This window comes from Adiantum capillus-veneris, chromosome 28 (genome assembly GCF_014529385.1).
Source record: "Adiantum capillus-veneris isolate H3 chromosome 28, ASM1452938v2, whole genome shotgun sequence".
Classification (NCBI taxonomy): Eukaryota; Viridiplantae; Streptophyta; class Polypodiopsida; order Polypodiales; family Pteridaceae; genus Adiantum; species Adiantum capillus-veneris.
In genome coordinates, this window is record NC_140958.1 from 128,335,136 (window position 1) to 128,353,079 (window position 17,944).

Below are 17,944 nucleotides of genomic sequence, written 5' to 3' on the forward strand. Positions count from 1 at the left end.
AGTGGGAACTGGCGAGGTGGACCTGTGGGCAGATTGAGACCAAGAGCTGCTCTTTGTGCCCGAGTAAGGACACCAGCAGGCTCCTCCACTTGCAGTGGCTTAACCACATGAGTAGCAGGTGATGGTTGAGGCACGGTGTTCACAGTAATCAAGTTTATCTTCGAGAAGGTGAAATCTTGCTGGTTCTGAGTTGAGCCTGAAGACGTGGATGCCCTTTGCGTGGGACAATCCTTACTGTAGTGATCCTTCGAATCAGGGCAATGACGACAAGGAGGGGACCCCTCAGGTAAAGGACACTTGCTCTGATAATGCCCATATTCTCCGCATCTATAGCAGAGTATGGGCCGATTGGAATGACGAAACGGGGGACGAGGTGGTTGCTGCACGGAGTTGGAGGCTGAAGTGTAGAAGCTCTGAGGGGTTGAGGTGGCATTAGCATTATAAAAACTTTGAGTCGGGAAAGTACTTGACATACCTTGGACAACAGGGGTACTGAGCAAAGGTGGCATGTAGTTGGGATGGCCGTAGTGGGAAACCATGTTGGATGTTGGTGCTAACCCCTGTTGGAGTGTAGGACAAGGACTTTGCTGTATTTTGTGCAATCCCTTTATATAGTAGCAATCCTTATCTTCATGACCCGATTTTTCGCAGAAGTGGCAATAAGAGCAAAGGGGACAGTCCTGTGGAGGGTGTCCTGGAGGGCAGCATGAACTACACCATACCATAGCCTTAGTCTCCTGCTGAGACCTGAGCTCTTCTAACTCTCTTTTAAGTTGATCATAAGCATCTTGATGTGGAGGCTTCTCCTGTCTGAGAGAGAAGGATCTCTCTTCTTGAAGGGCCCGCTGTAACTTTAGGGCTTCCACTTTCCTTCGTAAAGAAGTCAAGGGGTCTGTTGGACTGTCCACGAGTACAGGGGCAGTATCTAATTGAGGAGAGTCAGTGAACTGCCTTCTTGCTCCCTCTATTCTAGTAGCAGTAGCAACAAAGTCTTCCAGACTGGCTTCAAGACGGAGGCTTTCTCTGAGCTTTTGTTGAGAAGTCTTAGGCAGAGCCTTCTCTACCCACTTCTTCACCATGAATTCCCCTGGTTGCTGAGGCAGCTTGGCGACCAGGGACTTTATTCTGGTCATGAGCTCTGCAAATGTCTCCTTGGGCTGGAGCAACAGGTTGGCCAACTCATCTAGAATCTTCTCTTGATAATCCCCTGGTCGGAAAGCTTCACAGAACTGCTGTCTTAACATGGTCCAAGTAGTAAAGTGGTTTTCAGCAAACTGACTGTACCATTTATCTGCAAGACCATCCAAGGTGGACAAGAAGAGCACCAGGTATGCGTCTTCTCTGCTGAGGCCACGACCCCTGCAAAGAGAGACAAACCTCCGAGCATGGTCGTCTGCATCTTCTGCGGAGAGACCTTTAAAGGTAGGGAACTTGATGTTCACCTTTGCCAGAACACTTGTGAGCTCCTCCATGGCCTCTTGCGCCTGAGTCTATTGCTCCCTAGCTTGCTGTAACAAAATGGGGGAGAGCCTTACCGGAGAAGGTGACCTGGAGGATGTAGAACTGGTCGAAGGAATGGAGGTAGCCGTATGAGTAGGTATGGGTGATGGGGTTAATATGCTTCTACTGGGCACCAAGGGTTGACGCCGTCTGTGGTAGTACTTCAGAGGACTCAGTAGTACACTTTGACGCTCCAATGACCTCCTTGTATGTGTCATGCAGCAACCGCCAACCCCACCGAGCTTTGGGCAAGAAGACCTTCACTTGGGCAAGACAACCTTCACTTGGCTAAACATTGGTCTAGACTCTACTAGACCAGGACGAGTGACTAGACCACCTAGCCTTGACCAGGACGAGGAAGGACTAGACCAGGGACGAGAAGGACTAGACCAGGACGAGGACTGGGTGGACCAGGGCGAGAGAGGACCAGACCAACAAGGCGAGAGACTAGACCAGCTAGATTAGTTGTCAAGGGTGAAACTGGACCAGACCAACAGGCTACACACGCGAAGCGAAGAAACTAGCTACTCAACAGAGTGAGACTTCAGTTGAGGTCCCACAGTGATCGCCAAAATGAAAGCACCTGTAACGCGGATAATGTGTCGTACTCTCTACAGTGTGGGTGCCCCTCAGTGCAATGTGCGTGACAATCTCACTGAAACGAATGGAAACTCCCTCAAACAGAATGAAACACAGAAACAATGGATAACAACAGATACACAACAGTGGACCAGAACATGTGGACTCGACTAGCTCAAAGAACCATGTACAGACTCTGGCGTGGCAGCACACTCAGCTCCAGCCCAGGACTCACAGGTAAAAATGGGGGTGTTGAGGCTCAGATGTGCAGGGATGGTGAAGCAGTGCTCTGTGTAAGACTCACTACCTCGACGATGATCCGACTATCTCTAAAAGATAATGATAATGACCCAACGGCTACTACTCATAGATACAATCATAAAGAGCCACCAACGGCTCATAAATGTCAGCCAGCTAAGTGTGACTTGGCCACATGTCCACTAGGCCACCATCCGTATCCTTGCCACGTCACTGCCTAGAGTGTCCGTCCAGTGTGAACAGACCAGACCAACTGTACTAACTGTAATTGTGTCCTGTGAAAGTGACACTGTAGCCTGCTACATTGGTTTTCAGCCCTTATCGCTGCAGAAGGACAGAGTTTTCAGCCCTATGGAACAGCAATAGAATCAGCCCTAGTTGGATGCAGAAGAACCCCCATTTTCAGCCATAAAAATGCAGCCAAAACAGTCATTTTCAGCCACCCAAAACAGCCCAAAGATTAGGAGATTTTCAGCAGTTAGAAGACCACAGATTTCAGCCCTAAAGTTGTCGTCGTCGTCACCGGCATAGTCCCGGATTGCATCAGTCCATTGCATCGTCATTGTACCAGATTGTGCAATCATAAGTAGACCACTCTCGCCGACGAGAGTGGGGCCTTCAGAAGAGGGTTTTACAACGTCCCTGGTGTCATATCTCTTCTCACTCTATCTCTCAGTCTCATACACTTGCACGCACAGTGTCCATTCACTTTGTTTGTGATCATAGCACTTTCCATTAAGCACGGAAGGTTCTACCTTCCATAAGAACAAAAGGAACCTTGAGCACAATTCGGAGCACTCATATTGAGCAAAGCCCAAACAATCATTCCGCTGCACCTAACAGGATGTGCATGATGTGAGGAGTTTCTTGAGCTTGTGCTCCTACTACATGAGATTTATCAGACAGATTGCTCATTCTGCTTCACCATTGCACAACCTTGACTAAGAAAGGAGTACCATTCACTTGGGGACATCCACAGATTGCGGCATTGGAGCAGCTCAAGCAAAGGTTGCTACTGGCCAACGTTGATTCTACCATACTTGCAAAAATCTTTTGAGGCTTATTGTGATGCTTGTGAAAGCAGTTTGGGTGCGGTCTAAATGCAAGAGGACCATGTAGTAGCTTATGAGAGTTGGATGCGGTGCTCTTAAAGACTAAGAGGATTGCACAAATTTATGAGAAAAGAGCTCTTAGTAGTGATATATGTTTTGACTTGTAGAAACATTACTTGCTTGGTGTAGACTTTACGACGTACGCAGATCATCAAAGTTTGAAGTATTCCTTGTCAAAGTTGTCAAAAAAGTAGATACGATGGACAAACATCATGTCTCAATTTCACTAACAGATAGGATATTTGAAGGGAAAGAAGCATGTGGTTGCAAACACCTTGTCTGGCAAGCTACAGATTTCTCTTGTTACAAGAGTGCATCATCACGATGTTTGATGAGTTGTGGAAGAAGTATGCTACGGTCTTAGAATTTAGTGACCTCTTTGATAGAGTACAGAGTAGGGAGACAACTTCAATATATTTTTCCCAAGAAATAGTATTTGATGTGAAAGACCATGTTGTTTGACATGTGGTTTAAGGCAGAAGATGTTGACAAAGTGTCATAATCCTCCTTTTGTTGAGCATCGAGGCGACACTTACGGGTGTCCAGAGTTACTTCAAGTGGCCTCAACCAAGAAGGACATGGACGAGTTTGTGCCCAATTGTCTAGTGTGTCAGAAAGTGAAGTAGGATAGGCACAAAGTGACAAGATTCCTACAGCCTTTACCCATCCGAGACCACCGTGGGAGAGTATAGCTATGAATTTCATCTTCGATCTTCCCAAGACTCAAAGGGGTCATGATGGTATTTGGAGTATAGTGGAGAGATTCAACAAGCAAACTTACTTCTTGCTAGTGAAGAAGACAATGAAGGCCAATCATTTGGTAAGATTGTTTGTCTTGCAAAGTTTCGGTTACATGGGATGCCTGCATTTATTGTTTTCAAATAGAGACCTCATATTTACAAGTGTATTGTAAAGAGCAATGTTGGAGAATGTGGGTACTTTTCTCAAATTCTCTTTGTTGTTTCATCCACAGACCAGTGCACAATAAGAGATTACCAACTCAATGGTGTTAGATTTGTTGAAGTGCTACATCTTTGAACATAAGTCTCTGTGGGAGAAGTATTTGCCATTAATGGAGTCTGCTTACAGCAACGTTGTTCACACTTCTACGGGTATAGCAAGGAAAGTGGTCGTGCTCTCTACACTGGGTGCTCATAGCCTCATTAGTGCAGTACGCATGAAACCTCACCCCAACAGGAAGAAAACATTTCACAGAAACAGAACAACAACTCAAAGCACAACAACAGACTCAGAACTCAGTGGAACTCCACAAACTCATAGAACCGTACAGACTCTGGCTTGCAGCACACTCAGCTTCAAGCCAAGGACTCAAGGGTACAATGTAACAAACTTGGACACTCCCAAGTCAAGATTCTACCGCAACACAGCAGAGATTCACTTCAAAACAGCTCACAGTTTACAATTGATTCGACACGGCCCGACGGAGTTCCGCCAGCGGAGCTCCGTGCCTAGAGATATTGGCCCCAAAGACTGGCGCCCCTTTCGGTATTTCTTTTTGTATTAAATATGTGCTCAAAGTACAAGGGAGTGGGAGGGTCTCACTCTCAGACTCTGCGTACAGATGCTCTGCAGAGTGGGAGCCCTGCCCACACTTATAAAGGTTTACAAGGGATGCCAAAAGCAGAGCCCCCTGCCATACTTTTTAAAAATAGGCTAAAATAAAGCAAGTCTTCTCACAAGCCATTGCTTGGTAAATAAAGCAAGTTCCAAAGCTTTTGCATAGAAGTTTTTGTAGCCCTGCTTGCGTAGGAGAAAAGCGTAGCCAAAAGTTGTCAGTCCGTATGTTGCTACCACGTCATCAGTCCGTACAGGTTTCCACATTTTGCGCCACAATTTGCGGCGGTCCGTACGGCAGTGCCACGTCAGCATTTAGCAAAAAATTCCGGGACTGCCCATGCCAAGGGGAGGGTGTGTGTAACCGGTCTGCAACCCATTTATGTGTCTAGGATTATGCCACTTCACTGGTTTGTGACATATCCCCCTCTTGAAAGCATTGTAATCGCCCTCGATTACGCCTGCAAAACAGACAAAGGCCAGAAACTGTCTTAGCAGACACTAACTATTAGTACCGACGCATTAGGAACACACATCTAGCACCATGTACCAATCGACAGTCACATCACAGGACATCACAGGACATGACTTGACATCACAGGACATCACATGACAAATCACATTCAAAAATTCATTCAGACCTCAGACCATGATCAATCGGCAACGTATTAGCAATCGCATCTAGATCCACTCGGGACCTCATAGATGCCCGATTGACTAATCCTTATTGCAACCATGTCTATTGAGACCGTTCAAACTAAAATGTTGCAGTCATTTTGTCTGTCAGTTCCTGCACTTAAACAAGTCAAGAACAAATAAGTATCATATTATCGGGAATTCCAGTTCATAAAGTCAGAGCAGAATATTGTCAGCTGAGTATCCCTGAAACTCAAAAGAGACATCAGTGACTTTAGTATCAAAATCGGGGCAATTTGTTGACAAAGGAGTGGAGCGACTCCCCTCTTGTGCATACCCACTGCAACAAATTCTGCCCAACTGAGTTCGGGGTTCAATTTTGGAATAGACTATGCTAAACCAAATTCTTCCAGGTAAAGGTTCACAATCTGAGGAGTATCTGCCAGGTCCTCCTGCTACATCGACTTTGCATCCAATGCAGGATAGTTCTTGAATTTAACCAAGAACTGCCTTATCATTTTACCTTTTACCTTTCTTTCTTTATGTGCCAAAATCTATTTTGGAACGAGTATCTCCTCGTTTTCTTCCACTTCGGGTTGCTCATCAGGCTCCCTATCATCGGGCACATCGCCTTTAAAAGGGTTCAAGAGACTCACATGAAAAGCATTGTGAATCCTCCAAGTATCGGGCAGCTTTAGTCTAAAGGAGACATCATTTATCTTTTCAGAAATCTGGAAAGGTCCATAGTATCTCATGCTAAGCTTTGGTAAAAGCCGCTCCTTTCCCTTTTTCTTTCTCAAGCATGCCTTTTCAAAACGTAAGAGCACCCAATCGTTCTCCTTTAATTTCAAATCGCGACAATGTTGATCCGCTTCCTTTTTGTGCCTTTCTTGAGATTTCTGCAAAGCCTCCCAGACCTTGGCAAAAGCCGTGTCCAAGTCCCGTGTGTACTCGTCGGCTTCAAAAATCTTATCTTTCGTGCTTAGGAAGGGTGGAACCTTCGTAGCACCTTCAATAATCTCAAATGGCACCTTTCCCGTCGAAGAGTGTATCGTGTTATTGTAGGCAAATTCCACCAAAGGTAAATACTTTTCCCATTAAGTCTTCTAATCAGAGATGTAAGACTTCAATAAATCTAGTACCACTGAATTAGCAATCTCTAATTGCCCGTCAGTCTGCGGGTGGAACGATGATGAGAACTGCAACCGCGTGCCAATGTTCTCCCAAATAGCCTTCCAAAACAAACTCGTGAATCTGGGGTCTCTGTCGGAAACAACAGTCTCAGGCATGCCATGTAATCTGAAGATCTGGGCCACAAACAATCTCGCTAAGTGATGCGGCTTGACTGTTTTCTGTACTGGAATGAAATGAGCTTGCTTGCTAAACCTATCAATAACAATCCAGATACCATCGTGACCACTCTATGTTCTCGGGAGATCAAAAATGAAATCCATTGCAATACTTTCCCAGGGGCGGGTGGGTAAGGGTAAAGGCTGTAACAATCCCTGTGCTTTATGCCCGTCAAACTTGACCTTCTGGCATACCAAGCAAATGCACACAAAATCGTTTACATCCTTATTGACTCCCGGACAAAAGAAGTATCTCTCCACACCTTTCAAGGTGGTAGCTATGCCGCGGTGACCCGTAAAAGGTGGACAGTGGCATTCGCTTAGAACCTTTTTCCTTAACGGCTGTGTAACGCACAACATCGTTTTCCTCATCAAGTAGCCATCCCGAATGGAATATCCCGCTACTACCTCTCCATTCCGTATCCGAGTGAAAATATCTGCAGAATATGTATCTGTGGCATACTGATCGACCATATCCTCGAAGCTCCTAGGATGTATCGAGGAAATAGCCAGAACGAAAGGCTTCCGAGACAAAGCATCTCCCACCAAGTTCTTTTGTCCCTGCACATGGACAATCTAGAAGTGAAACTGTGACAAGATGTTCGCCCACCGCATCTGCTTTTCCGATAGCTGCTTCTGTGACAAGAAGTAGCATAAACTCTGATGGTCTATGAAGACAATAAAATCCGCTCTGAGTAGGTATTGTCGCCACTGAGTAAGAGCATGGATAACCGCCAAAAGGTCTTTCTCATAAATTTGTGCTGTCAATTCCGGCCTTGAGAACAATCGGCTCTCGTAGGCAATGACATGGCCTTATTGCATTAAGACCGCACCCAGACTACGACCACAAGCATCACAATATACTTCGAATGACTTCTGCAAATCCGGCAATGTCAAAACTAGTCCTGTAGTCAATTTCTCTTTCAATGTCCAAAAGGCAGTCACCTCCGTGGACCCCCACGAGAAAGGGACTCCTTTTTGTGTCAAGATATGCAAAGGGGAAGCAACCTCTCAAAACTTTCTAATGAACCACCGGTAGTACGAACATAAGCCCAAGAAGCTTTTAACTTCATGGACATTCTTCAAATTGGGCCAATCACGGATAGTCTCTATCTTGGCCGAGTCCATCTGCACTCCTACTGCTGAGACAATGTGTCCCAAAAAGTGTATCTCAGGTAGGAAAAATTCACTTTTCTTTGCATTAATCACCAACTTGTGATCTCGTAATGCCTGAAAGACCTGTAGCAGATGTTCCCTATGTTCTGCCTCATCCTTGGAGAAAACAATGATGTCGTCAAAGAAAGTGCCAACAAATAGTCTCTACTCTCGAAAAATCATGTCCATCATTCGGTTAAAAGTCATTGGAGCATTGGTTAGGCCAAAAGGCATCACCAAAAACTCAAATAAACCAAAAGTCGTCCGAAAAGTTGTCTTGTAGACATCTCCCGACGCGATTCGGATCTGATAATATCCGCTCTTCAAATGGATCGTGCTGAAACAAGAGGATCCCTGTAGTCAGTCTAGAATATCATCGATCCTAGGAATGGGAAATCTATTCTTGATGGTGATTTTGTTGAGAGCTCTATAGTCAATGCACATTCTCCAAGATCCGTCTTTCTTCAAAACCAACAACAACACCGGAGAGCAGTAAGGTGAAGTACTCGGCTAGATAAGACCCTTTTCCAAGAGGTCTTTCACTTGGTTCATAATTTCTTCATTCTAAGCTCGGCTCACACGGTAAGGTGGCCGATTCGGTGGTGTGCTTCCAGGTATCAGATCAATGGTATGATCCTTAAGACGAGCAGGTGGTAACTCGCCTGGCAGGCCCTCTGAAAAGCAATCGGCATGAGTGTGGAGAAAATCTTGGCGTTCTTTATCAAGTTCCGACATATTTGTCTTATGTTCATCATTCAACTCTTTCAAAAAGATCGAGTAAACAAACAGACTGGATTTCATTAATTTGGAAACGGCCGAAGCTGATAAAATAGGAACACTCACCCTTAAGTTTTACATCAAGTACAATGGTTCGGCCCTTTTCTGTAGTCAAAGTCGCTTTTCTCGCCCGATAGTCGACCACGTCGTTGTTCTTATGGTACCAGGGAGTTCCCAGGAGGACATCACAACCTTCCAAAGGCATTATGTAGAAGCCCTCGTGCCCCAAATACCCTTGACAATGCAAACGAAGTTTGCCAATGACAGGTGTAATGGCTACGTCCCTGCCGGGTGCCGCTAGAACTACCTCTGCTAGTGGTCCCATGCGATCGGGTGTGATCTGGAGCCGCGCCGCCAATTCAGGTGAAATGAAGTTGGCCTTGGCTCTTCTATCAAAGAAAATTAGGGCTTCTTGATCTTTCACTTTGCCCCAAGCTCGGCACAGTTCTGTACTCTCATCAATCATGCTTGGGTCAGTACCCATGCAATCTGGAACAAGTCCTGTTTTCATCTTGCCTTTCTGTCCACGATCCTCAGCTGCTTTTGAACTCTCTGGCCTTTCATCATCTTGATCTTTTTGTGCCTTTTTAGGGCACTTCGCGGAGATATGTCCTTGTTCCCCGCATCCAAAACACTTCCCCTCTTTGATGTAGTTGGCTCTCTCCCAAGGAGTGAGCCGGGGTCGTGCATCCTTATCTTTCTGATCTTGGAGGCTCTTCTTCTTTCTACTTTCATTTTTGGAAGTCTATTCTGTTTTCTGCGTCATGATCTCAAATGTGGGGTAGGTCAAACTGCCTAAGTGAATGGCAAAGCCCCATTTCGCATGACTCATCAGTTTTTGGATAGAATCTGACTTTTGCTCTAAGCAGTGATCTCGGATCTCCGCGGGAAGTCCCAAGGTAAACCGCTCAATCTGTTCTTTAAACAAGATCTTCTTAAATGAAGAGGCGGGTAGAAAAGAGCTCCAAAATATCTCACAGTATGCATCCAAGGTATCTTTCTTGGTCATCCGAAATGGTTCCAAGCAGTTCGTATGTCGCGTTCGTACTCCCGAGTCAACCAAGAAGGAATAAAAAGCCTCTTAAATTTCAGCCATTTAACTGGCGCTTTCTTGTTCAATAGAAGAGTGGACCACCAAGTTTGAGCATTTCCCTTGAAGTAAGAGGTAGCCCTCCGAATCTTGGAGTGCTCTGAGTAATGCCCTCCAGGGAAAGCTATGTCAAACAGCTGTATGAAGACCAAAGCCCTCGAAGCATATCGAAATCTAGAAAATGTGTCAAATTTAATTGGCTGTCCACCTTCTTTAAATTCCCGAATTTTCTTGCTTTTATCCTCCAGAAAGTCATACTGGTTGGCTTTATAGAAATTCTTCTTCTTTGCATAGAATCTATGATCATCGGGCTTCGCTTTTTTTCTTTTCTGTCTTCTTCGCTCGAGTCAGAAGAGCTAGAAGAACTGTCAGAAGAAGAAGAAGAACTGGATACTCCTTCAAATCTGACATGCTTTTTCTGCTTTCTTGCCGCGGCAAAAGCAGATTGACGACCCAAATAACCCTGGAAGTCAGTTTCTTTCTTCTACTTTTTGTCATGCTTTTTGGCTATGTTGATTGCATCAAAAAGCTGAGTAATCCGTGTATCAACCACCTCTTGTAATTCTTGCTCTGTAAACATCCTCGGAGTAAGAGGTTTCTTGAGTGCCGGTTTGAGGGGTGGTTTTGTGGCCTTCCGCCAGAGTGCACTTCGTCGAAGGATGTCTGCGTCAAAAATTTTGCAAATTTGGATCCTTCGCAAGATTTCTTATCATCTTTGTCGCATCGTCAACCGATTGTCGACGCTCCATCTCTTCAATCTCCGCCTGAGTAGGCCGAGGCATGCCATACTCCTCGTGAGAATCTTTGTTGTGATCTCTTCCCGCATCCCAAGATGCAGAGGAAGTCGACTGATCTCTATTTGAATCCATAAGTGTCGCGAGAAAAAAGTCGGATTTCTTGGTAGGTTAGAAATCAGCCGCGCTCTGATACCACTGACACTCCAAGTCAAGATTCTACCGCAACACAACAGAGATTCACTTCAAAATAGTTCACAGTTTACAATTGATTCGACACGGCCCAGCGGAGTTCCGTGCCTAGAGATATTGGCCCCAAAGACTTGCGCCCCTTTCGGTATCTCTTTTTGTATTAAATCTGTGCTCAAAGTGCAAGGGAGTGGGAGGGTCTGAGAGGGTCTCACTCTCAGACTCTGTGTCCAGATGCTCTGCAGAGTGGGAGCCCTGCCCACACTTATAAAGGTTTACAAGGGATGCCAAAAGCAGAACCCCAAAAGCTGCCATACTTTTCAAAAATAGGCTAAAATAAAGCAAGTCTTCTAACAAGCCATTGCTTGATAAATAAAGCAAGTTCCAAAAGCTCTTGCGTAGAAGTTTTTGCAGCCCTGCTTGCGTAGGAGAAAAGCGTAGCCAAAAGCTGCCAGTTCGTCCGCTACTGCCACGTCATCAATCCGTACAGGTTTCCACGTTTTGCACCGCAATCTGCGGGGGTCCTTACGGCAGTGCCACGTCAGCATTTAGTAAAAAAATTTGGGACTGCACATGCCAAGGGGAGGGTGTGTGTAACCAGTTTGCAACCCATTTATGTGTCTAGGGTTATGCCACGTCACTGGTTTGTGACATACAATGGGGGTGTCGAGGCTCCAATGTGCAGGGAGGGTGCAGATATGCGGTGCTAGACTCCATACTCTAGACCATACAAAATGGATGATCAAATGATATATCACGCTAGAACCAACTACACATATATGTATCATAAAGAGCCACCATCAGCTAGCAAGATATCCACTCCAGCTAAGCCTATCTCCAAACTACGGTGGTGGTGAGCTGGCCACAATGTCCACAAGACCTCCACCCGTATCACTGCCACGTGTCACTGCCCAAGCGAGAGTCCGTCAAGTGTGAACTCCAGACCAAGCGAAACTAACTGCCTATCCTGTGCCAGTGAGACTGTAGCCCCCAGCTACAGGTTGCGCGCCACAAGACAGACACCGTCTCAATGAGAGAAACACTAAAAACTGAAAATTGTTATGTAGACCTGGAGAATTGAAAGGAGAGGAGAGGGGAAATACATGGTCATCAATCAAAGGCAGAAGAAGTTTCACTGCCCAAGCAAGAGTCCGTCGAGTGTGAACTCCAGACCAAGCGAAACTAACTGCCTGTCCTGTGACAGTGACTGTAGCCCAGCTACACGTTGCGCGCCACAAGACAGACACCGTCTCGATGAGAGAAACACTAAAAACTGAAAATTGTTATGTAGACCTGGAGAATCGAAAGGAGAGGAGAGGGGAAATACACGGTCATCAATCAAAGGCAGAAGAAGTTTCCAGCTGCCACACACAAGGTGGCCATCGCTATTGACAATACCATTAGAAGAAAGAAACTCAGCTTAGCTTTGAGCAGGGTAATAACAAAAAACAACTGGTTGACAGAAGGGGGAGAAGAGAAAAATTGGCTCAGAACATTTTACTGCAAGGTATTGGTTAATTCTGAAGATGAAGTCCATGATTAGAGGTGAGGATCTCAGAATTGCAAGCTGAGATTACAGCTTCAAATGAGGAAGTGTCACAGATGTCCAAAGGTATAAGGAGCCTCGAAAATTGAATTGGTTGATGTTCACCAGGACAAGGAGGTAGGAGTGGATAGAGCAAGGGCGGGTAGGGGAGAGAGGCTAGGAGGTGGATAGGAGAGAGAGAGAGAGAGAGAGAGAGAGAGAGAGAGAGAGAGAGAGAGAGAGAGAAATGAAATGTTATATTAACGTCTTCAAAAGGCTAAAATGACCTATGAGACCAAAAGGGTGGGTAGGGGCGAGGGGGTGGGGTGAGGAGGTAGGTAGGGGCGGGGGGGGGGGGGGTTGGCAAGGGGGGCTGTAGGGCGAGTAGAGAGAGGGGGGTTGGTGGGTAGGGACAAAGACATCTGGTGGATGAAGCTTAAGGTGATCTGGGACAAACCTGTCCTCAGTGACCCTTGCAAAAAACCTTTCATAAAGATTCCAGACAGGAGGATTTGCGAGCTATACCATCTCATCAATGCATGACTTTGCGGTCGATGAAGAGGCTAATCTTATCTTTTGAGACAAAGGACATAGCAAATATGACAATCCGCTCAGCATCATCTCGGTTGTTGCAGAAACCTGGTGTAGCAGCATCTGGTGACCCCCTAACCGGGTTGGAGGTTGTCAGAGTCGCCGAGTGGATTTCTTAAACTGGAGAGAGGGTATTATAGCCTTATTTTCTTTCACCCCCGAGCTACAAAGAACTTCAACCATCCAGAATTCTTGAAGCAGATGCACTTTGGTTATGATGCGAAAGGGTGGAGAAGTAGAAGCCGAGCTAGCCATGGGGCAAACTCAGAAAGTGGTACCGCTCATTGGTGCTCTTCCAATGACTATCCAAGATTATCGTGGAAAAGTTGATTTCCACGTTATGAAGTTGGGCAATTGCGATGTTCTCTTGGGCATGCCTTGGCACGACAAGAATGATGGGATTCTCAACATCTCGAAAGAAGCCATTACCCTGATGCAGAAGGACAAGCCAATCGTCCTCAAAGTTCAGATGTCCGAACAAAAACCTGAATGAATTTTCGAGTTTTTTTGTAGTAAGATACTTTTGAACTCTGTTTGAGGAAGTAATGTTGTTTGAAATGGATGGTATCTCTTTTAAACCTATCTTGGTGCCGATTTGAATTGTTTGACTCAGGTTTTAAATACTGGTTCCATTGATTGATAATTTACTCCCGGGTGGAGTAGTGAGAAATGTTGTTTTGGTATTGTCTGAACCTCAGAACGACGCAGACAGGATGTCTGAGGAGCGTTTCTTTTTATGTTGGAAAACCTCCGAACGACGCAGACGGGATGTTTGGGGAGCGTTTGGTTGTATGCCTAAACCTCCAAGCGACGCCAGCTGCGGTCGGGGGAGCGTTCGGTTGTACCAGTCCTCTAAACTCATGGCCCGGACCTTTTTAAATTATTTACGACGGGGAGAGTGACGAGGTAGTCGTTGAATAGCTTCATATCGCAGACCGTTTGTCTCGGCAAAGTGCTCAATAGCGTTGTTCGTTGTGTCTTGTAACACGCATATGTGAGCATTTGTGTTGCATTGTGATGTGCCAACCACTGAATATTCCTTTTTGGATGAGATACTTCTGAGAAGTCAACGACCCAAGATATCAAGAGTTCCAATATGGAAGAGACTCCTTATTGGATGAGATTCTTTTGGGAAGCCAACAACCCAAGAAATCAAGAGCTGTGATTTGGAATGAGAAAACTGATTGTCCCTTGGAATGTCCATCAAACATTTTTTTGAGCTAACTTGAGTTGTTTTGCAAATATGCTATAATTGCGGACGATTACTTTCTTTCAAGAAGGGGGGATGTCACAAATTGCTGACGTGTCAAGCCACTGAAAAACGGAGCCAACCTGCAAATCCCGGCCGAGGGGCCTAAACCCTAAGAAGAAGAAGCATAAGAAGTCGAAGCAACAGAAGAAGTTTTACCAACTTACAAAGTCTTGCCGAGTGGCCTACTTTTTTAAGAAGAGTTTCCACCAACTTATGGGACCCCGTTCGATGGGGCCCAAGTGACATAAAGGCATTAAAAACAAGGCAAGCCCACACACACACGCGCGGAGAGCTAATGACATGGCAGTTGTACAGATGCCCGAAATTCGCGCTGGCATGATGACGTGGCAGCTATACGGATTTCTACAAAACGAACTGGCAGCTTTTGGGTGCTAGTGCTTTTAAAGACCAGATGCTTTTGAGTTTAATGTTTTTCATGTAACTGCTTTTCAAGGCCAAGGGCCTTTAAATATGTGCAGAGAGTTGATTCTCTGACATACTTCTGGGTGAGGGTGCACAGCGTGAGTATCTACATTGTACCGAGTTCAAGTAATATAAAGAAATACCGAAAGAGGCATCAAGGTTTGGGGCCAATACTCTCTCGGGTGGAATTCCGCCACTCCGTGTCACGTGCGCTCTCTCTTTCAGTTTAGTTGTTATGGAAGTGCTAAAAGTTTGTTCAGTCTGTTCTTTCCATTGCCACGTGGTGCCCATCTCGTGACTCTTGGACCAGTCCTAATCATTGACAACTACAGCACTTTGACAAGAGAGGTTGATTGGGAGCCAAGCCATCACATACTCGAATGATCCTCCACCGTAGTAGTCTACTCAGCTTATCCCTCTACTAGTATTTTTCTCTTATACACATTTTGGACGAGCCATCAATTTCATCAGTCTTTCTTGGTCTAGATTCTAGAGCAAATTACAAGTCTCACAACACACTCCTTGCACTGCCTCTAAACCTCCCTTGTATCCTGTTGATCCTTGGTCTGGACCTGAGTGTTGCCAATCAATTCTTACAGCTGATACATCGTGAGTGGATGATTTCAACAGATCTCTAAGTACCACTGTGTTGTGTCCATCAGTTATGATTCTGTTTATGGTTGTCTAGCAGTAGTCATTTGCTTATGTGGTTCATTGAGCGTGAGACTTCATGCACATTGCACTAAGAGGCACACACACACAGAGCATGCACATCATGACACACTTTTCTACAAAAGGGCCTCATCTGGCACACGGTTCTTGTCCCATAGGATAGTGGGCAAACAAGCTAGGGGCCTGAGCTGCAAGCAGTTTGAATCTTGGAGTTGACAGAGCACCTAGATACACTTCTGTACTCACACCTTTGGTGCTTGACAAGTAAAGAAAATAATATCACAAGGGGCGCCACTTTCGAGGCGAGATCATCTTTTCAAGTAATTCTTTGCCTACCGATGTGTCTCAGTGAATTTTTGGTTTGCTGACTTGTGGGTTTAAAGTTCGACTGGTCACATGATTGTGTTTAGTGCTAGTGTCACTGCCACATCTTTGTGTAGGCCAATCGCTTTTATAGAGGATCTCAATACTCCTCTCCACAGATGGATCTCTAAAAATGCCTTCTGAGAGGATAATGCAGTCCCTCAAAAAGTAGGTTGCAATCAATCAAAGGGTTGGTACTTCCGTATGATAATAAATCAGCTGAGAAGGCACAGCAACAAACAGAATGACTCCACAAAGGAAGGCCAAAACCACGATCCAGGCTTGTTGTTGTCTCCCTCTACGCTGGGCCTCCATATCTGTCGATAGCAATGTGCACATGCACTCGTTGAAGGCAATAACAAACTCATTACTTTGATAACATGCACAGGCATAATGTTCAAGACAGGAAGAGAATGGAATAAATATCAATACCTGTACTTGCTGCAGTTGTAAGTGTTGGAGCTGCACATGTATGACGGCTGAGGGCAGCACGCAGGGCCTGATTCATGCGTTCAAGCTCTTGGAGCTGGTGCAAGCTTTGGGTTCGCCATTGACGGAGCTGCTCTTCCTCTTCTTCAGCTCTGCTACTACCTTTGAGCACCGTCCCTTTTCCTTCTAGTTGCTCTATCTGCGTACGCATGCGCATGTTTTCATCTCCGAGTCGGAGATTCTCAGCTTTTAGGTGTTGGGTTGTTTGCTTTTCCTGTTCCAACTGTGCTGTGACCTCGGAAACAGTGTCTTTGAGGCCCTGTGTGTTCTCAGAGAAATCTGCAAGGTCGCTCACAAGCCGCTCCAGCAACCACAGCCCCTTGGTGTCCATGCTTTCTAGAATAGGCGCAAGTAAAATGGGCGTCTCTGTGTCTTCAGCGTAGCCATAGTCCTGGAGCTTAGATAGGATGGGCAGCTCCTCGGATAAGGAAGGGGCAAGAGGGTAATCGGCAGCGCCCATGAGAGAGAGAGAGAGAGAGAGAGAGAGAGAGAGAGAGAGAGAGAGAGAGTCTCTGTCTCTCTCACACACGCACAATTCAAAGTGCGACAGAGATAAGGAGGCGCATGCACAGCAGATAGAAGAGAGGAGGATGGGGGGCACTTACGAAGTGACGAAGGAAGAAATGAAGGAGCTGCCGCGTGAAAATGCCAAGGTTCGTTGCCCAACTGTCCCCCCCTGTTTCAAACTCTCCGCTCTCTAGGATTCAGCCAACGTGCCAATAGCATAATAATACCACCACTAGGGTAGAGGGGCCATATTAGAGGCGCCCAAATTGAGAGCAACAATTTTTTTATTTTCTTTTTAAGAAGTAGAAATCTGATTAAACAAGAAGGGAAAAAGATACACAAAGAAAAAAGGTTGGATCAGCCCCTATTAGAAGCGAAGCTAAAAGATTCTATAGATGCTCTTAAGGTTGGTAAATCACCTGGTATTGACGGTCTTGCAAATGAATTTCTCAAACTGTATAAAGATTTTCTAGTCCAACATCTCTTGTCCGTATGGAATGAGGCCATTAGGATAGCAGCTCTCTCCACCAAGGGAGAAAAGGAGGACCTAGGGAATTGGAGGCCCATCTCCTGCCTGACTTCTGTGTACAAAATTTTCTCTTTGTCTCTAGCTGGAAGACTAAGTCCCATTATGCACCAGATCATCCTCCTAAACAGAAAGGCTTCATCAGGGGGAGGTTTATCCTAGATACCATTATTAATTTGTGGGAAACCATTGATCTCCTTCAAAGCACTGAGCAAGACTTCGTTTTTTTCAAAATCGACTTTGGTAAGGCTTATGACAGGATAGAATGGGATTTCATCTTTCAATCTCTGCATGATATTGGTTTTGGCCGACTCTTCATCAAGTTCATTTAATTACTTTTTGGAAATGCCTATGCTAGAACCTCGATTAACGATGATCTATTAGAGGCTTTTTCTCTAAAAAGATCAATCAGACAGGGCTGCCCTATAGCCCCTCTCCTTTATGCCATATGCTCTGACTCATTGGGATGGCTAGTGCAGGATGCTCTTGAGAAAGGCCTAATGAAAGGCATCAAGATCCTTGGTTCTTCCAAGGAGCTGGTTTTACGACAGTTTGCATATGACACAAACTCTCTGATATCTAATGAAACAGGTTCTGTCAAGCACTTTTGGACCTGCTTAGACCATTCCAATACTAGATTTA

General features: G+C 45.4%; 1 protein-coding gene across 9 annotated transcripts in view; it reads right to left on the minus strand.

The window, feature by feature from the left end:
- LOC147421294 (uncharacterized) overlaps positions 1-16,950 on the minus strand; it is a 115,014-nt gene extending 98,064 nt beyond the window's left edge. For 6 of the 9 annotated variants that reach the window (XR_015186956.1, XR_015186957.1, XM_086504320.1 and 3 more), the window contains exon 1: positions 16,213-16,950. Coding sequence is in view for 6 of the 9 variants with exons in the window: in XM_086504320.1 (XP_086360446.1) it covers positions 16,213-16,729 (517 nt within the window). In the remaining 3 variants the exon portion in view is untranslated. The remainder of the gene's footprint in view (positions 1-16,212) is intronic. The other 3 variants (XM_086504324.1, XM_086504323.1, XM_086504325.1) reach the window with 2 other exon arrangements.
- Positions 16,951-17,944: the final 994 nt, after the last annotated feature.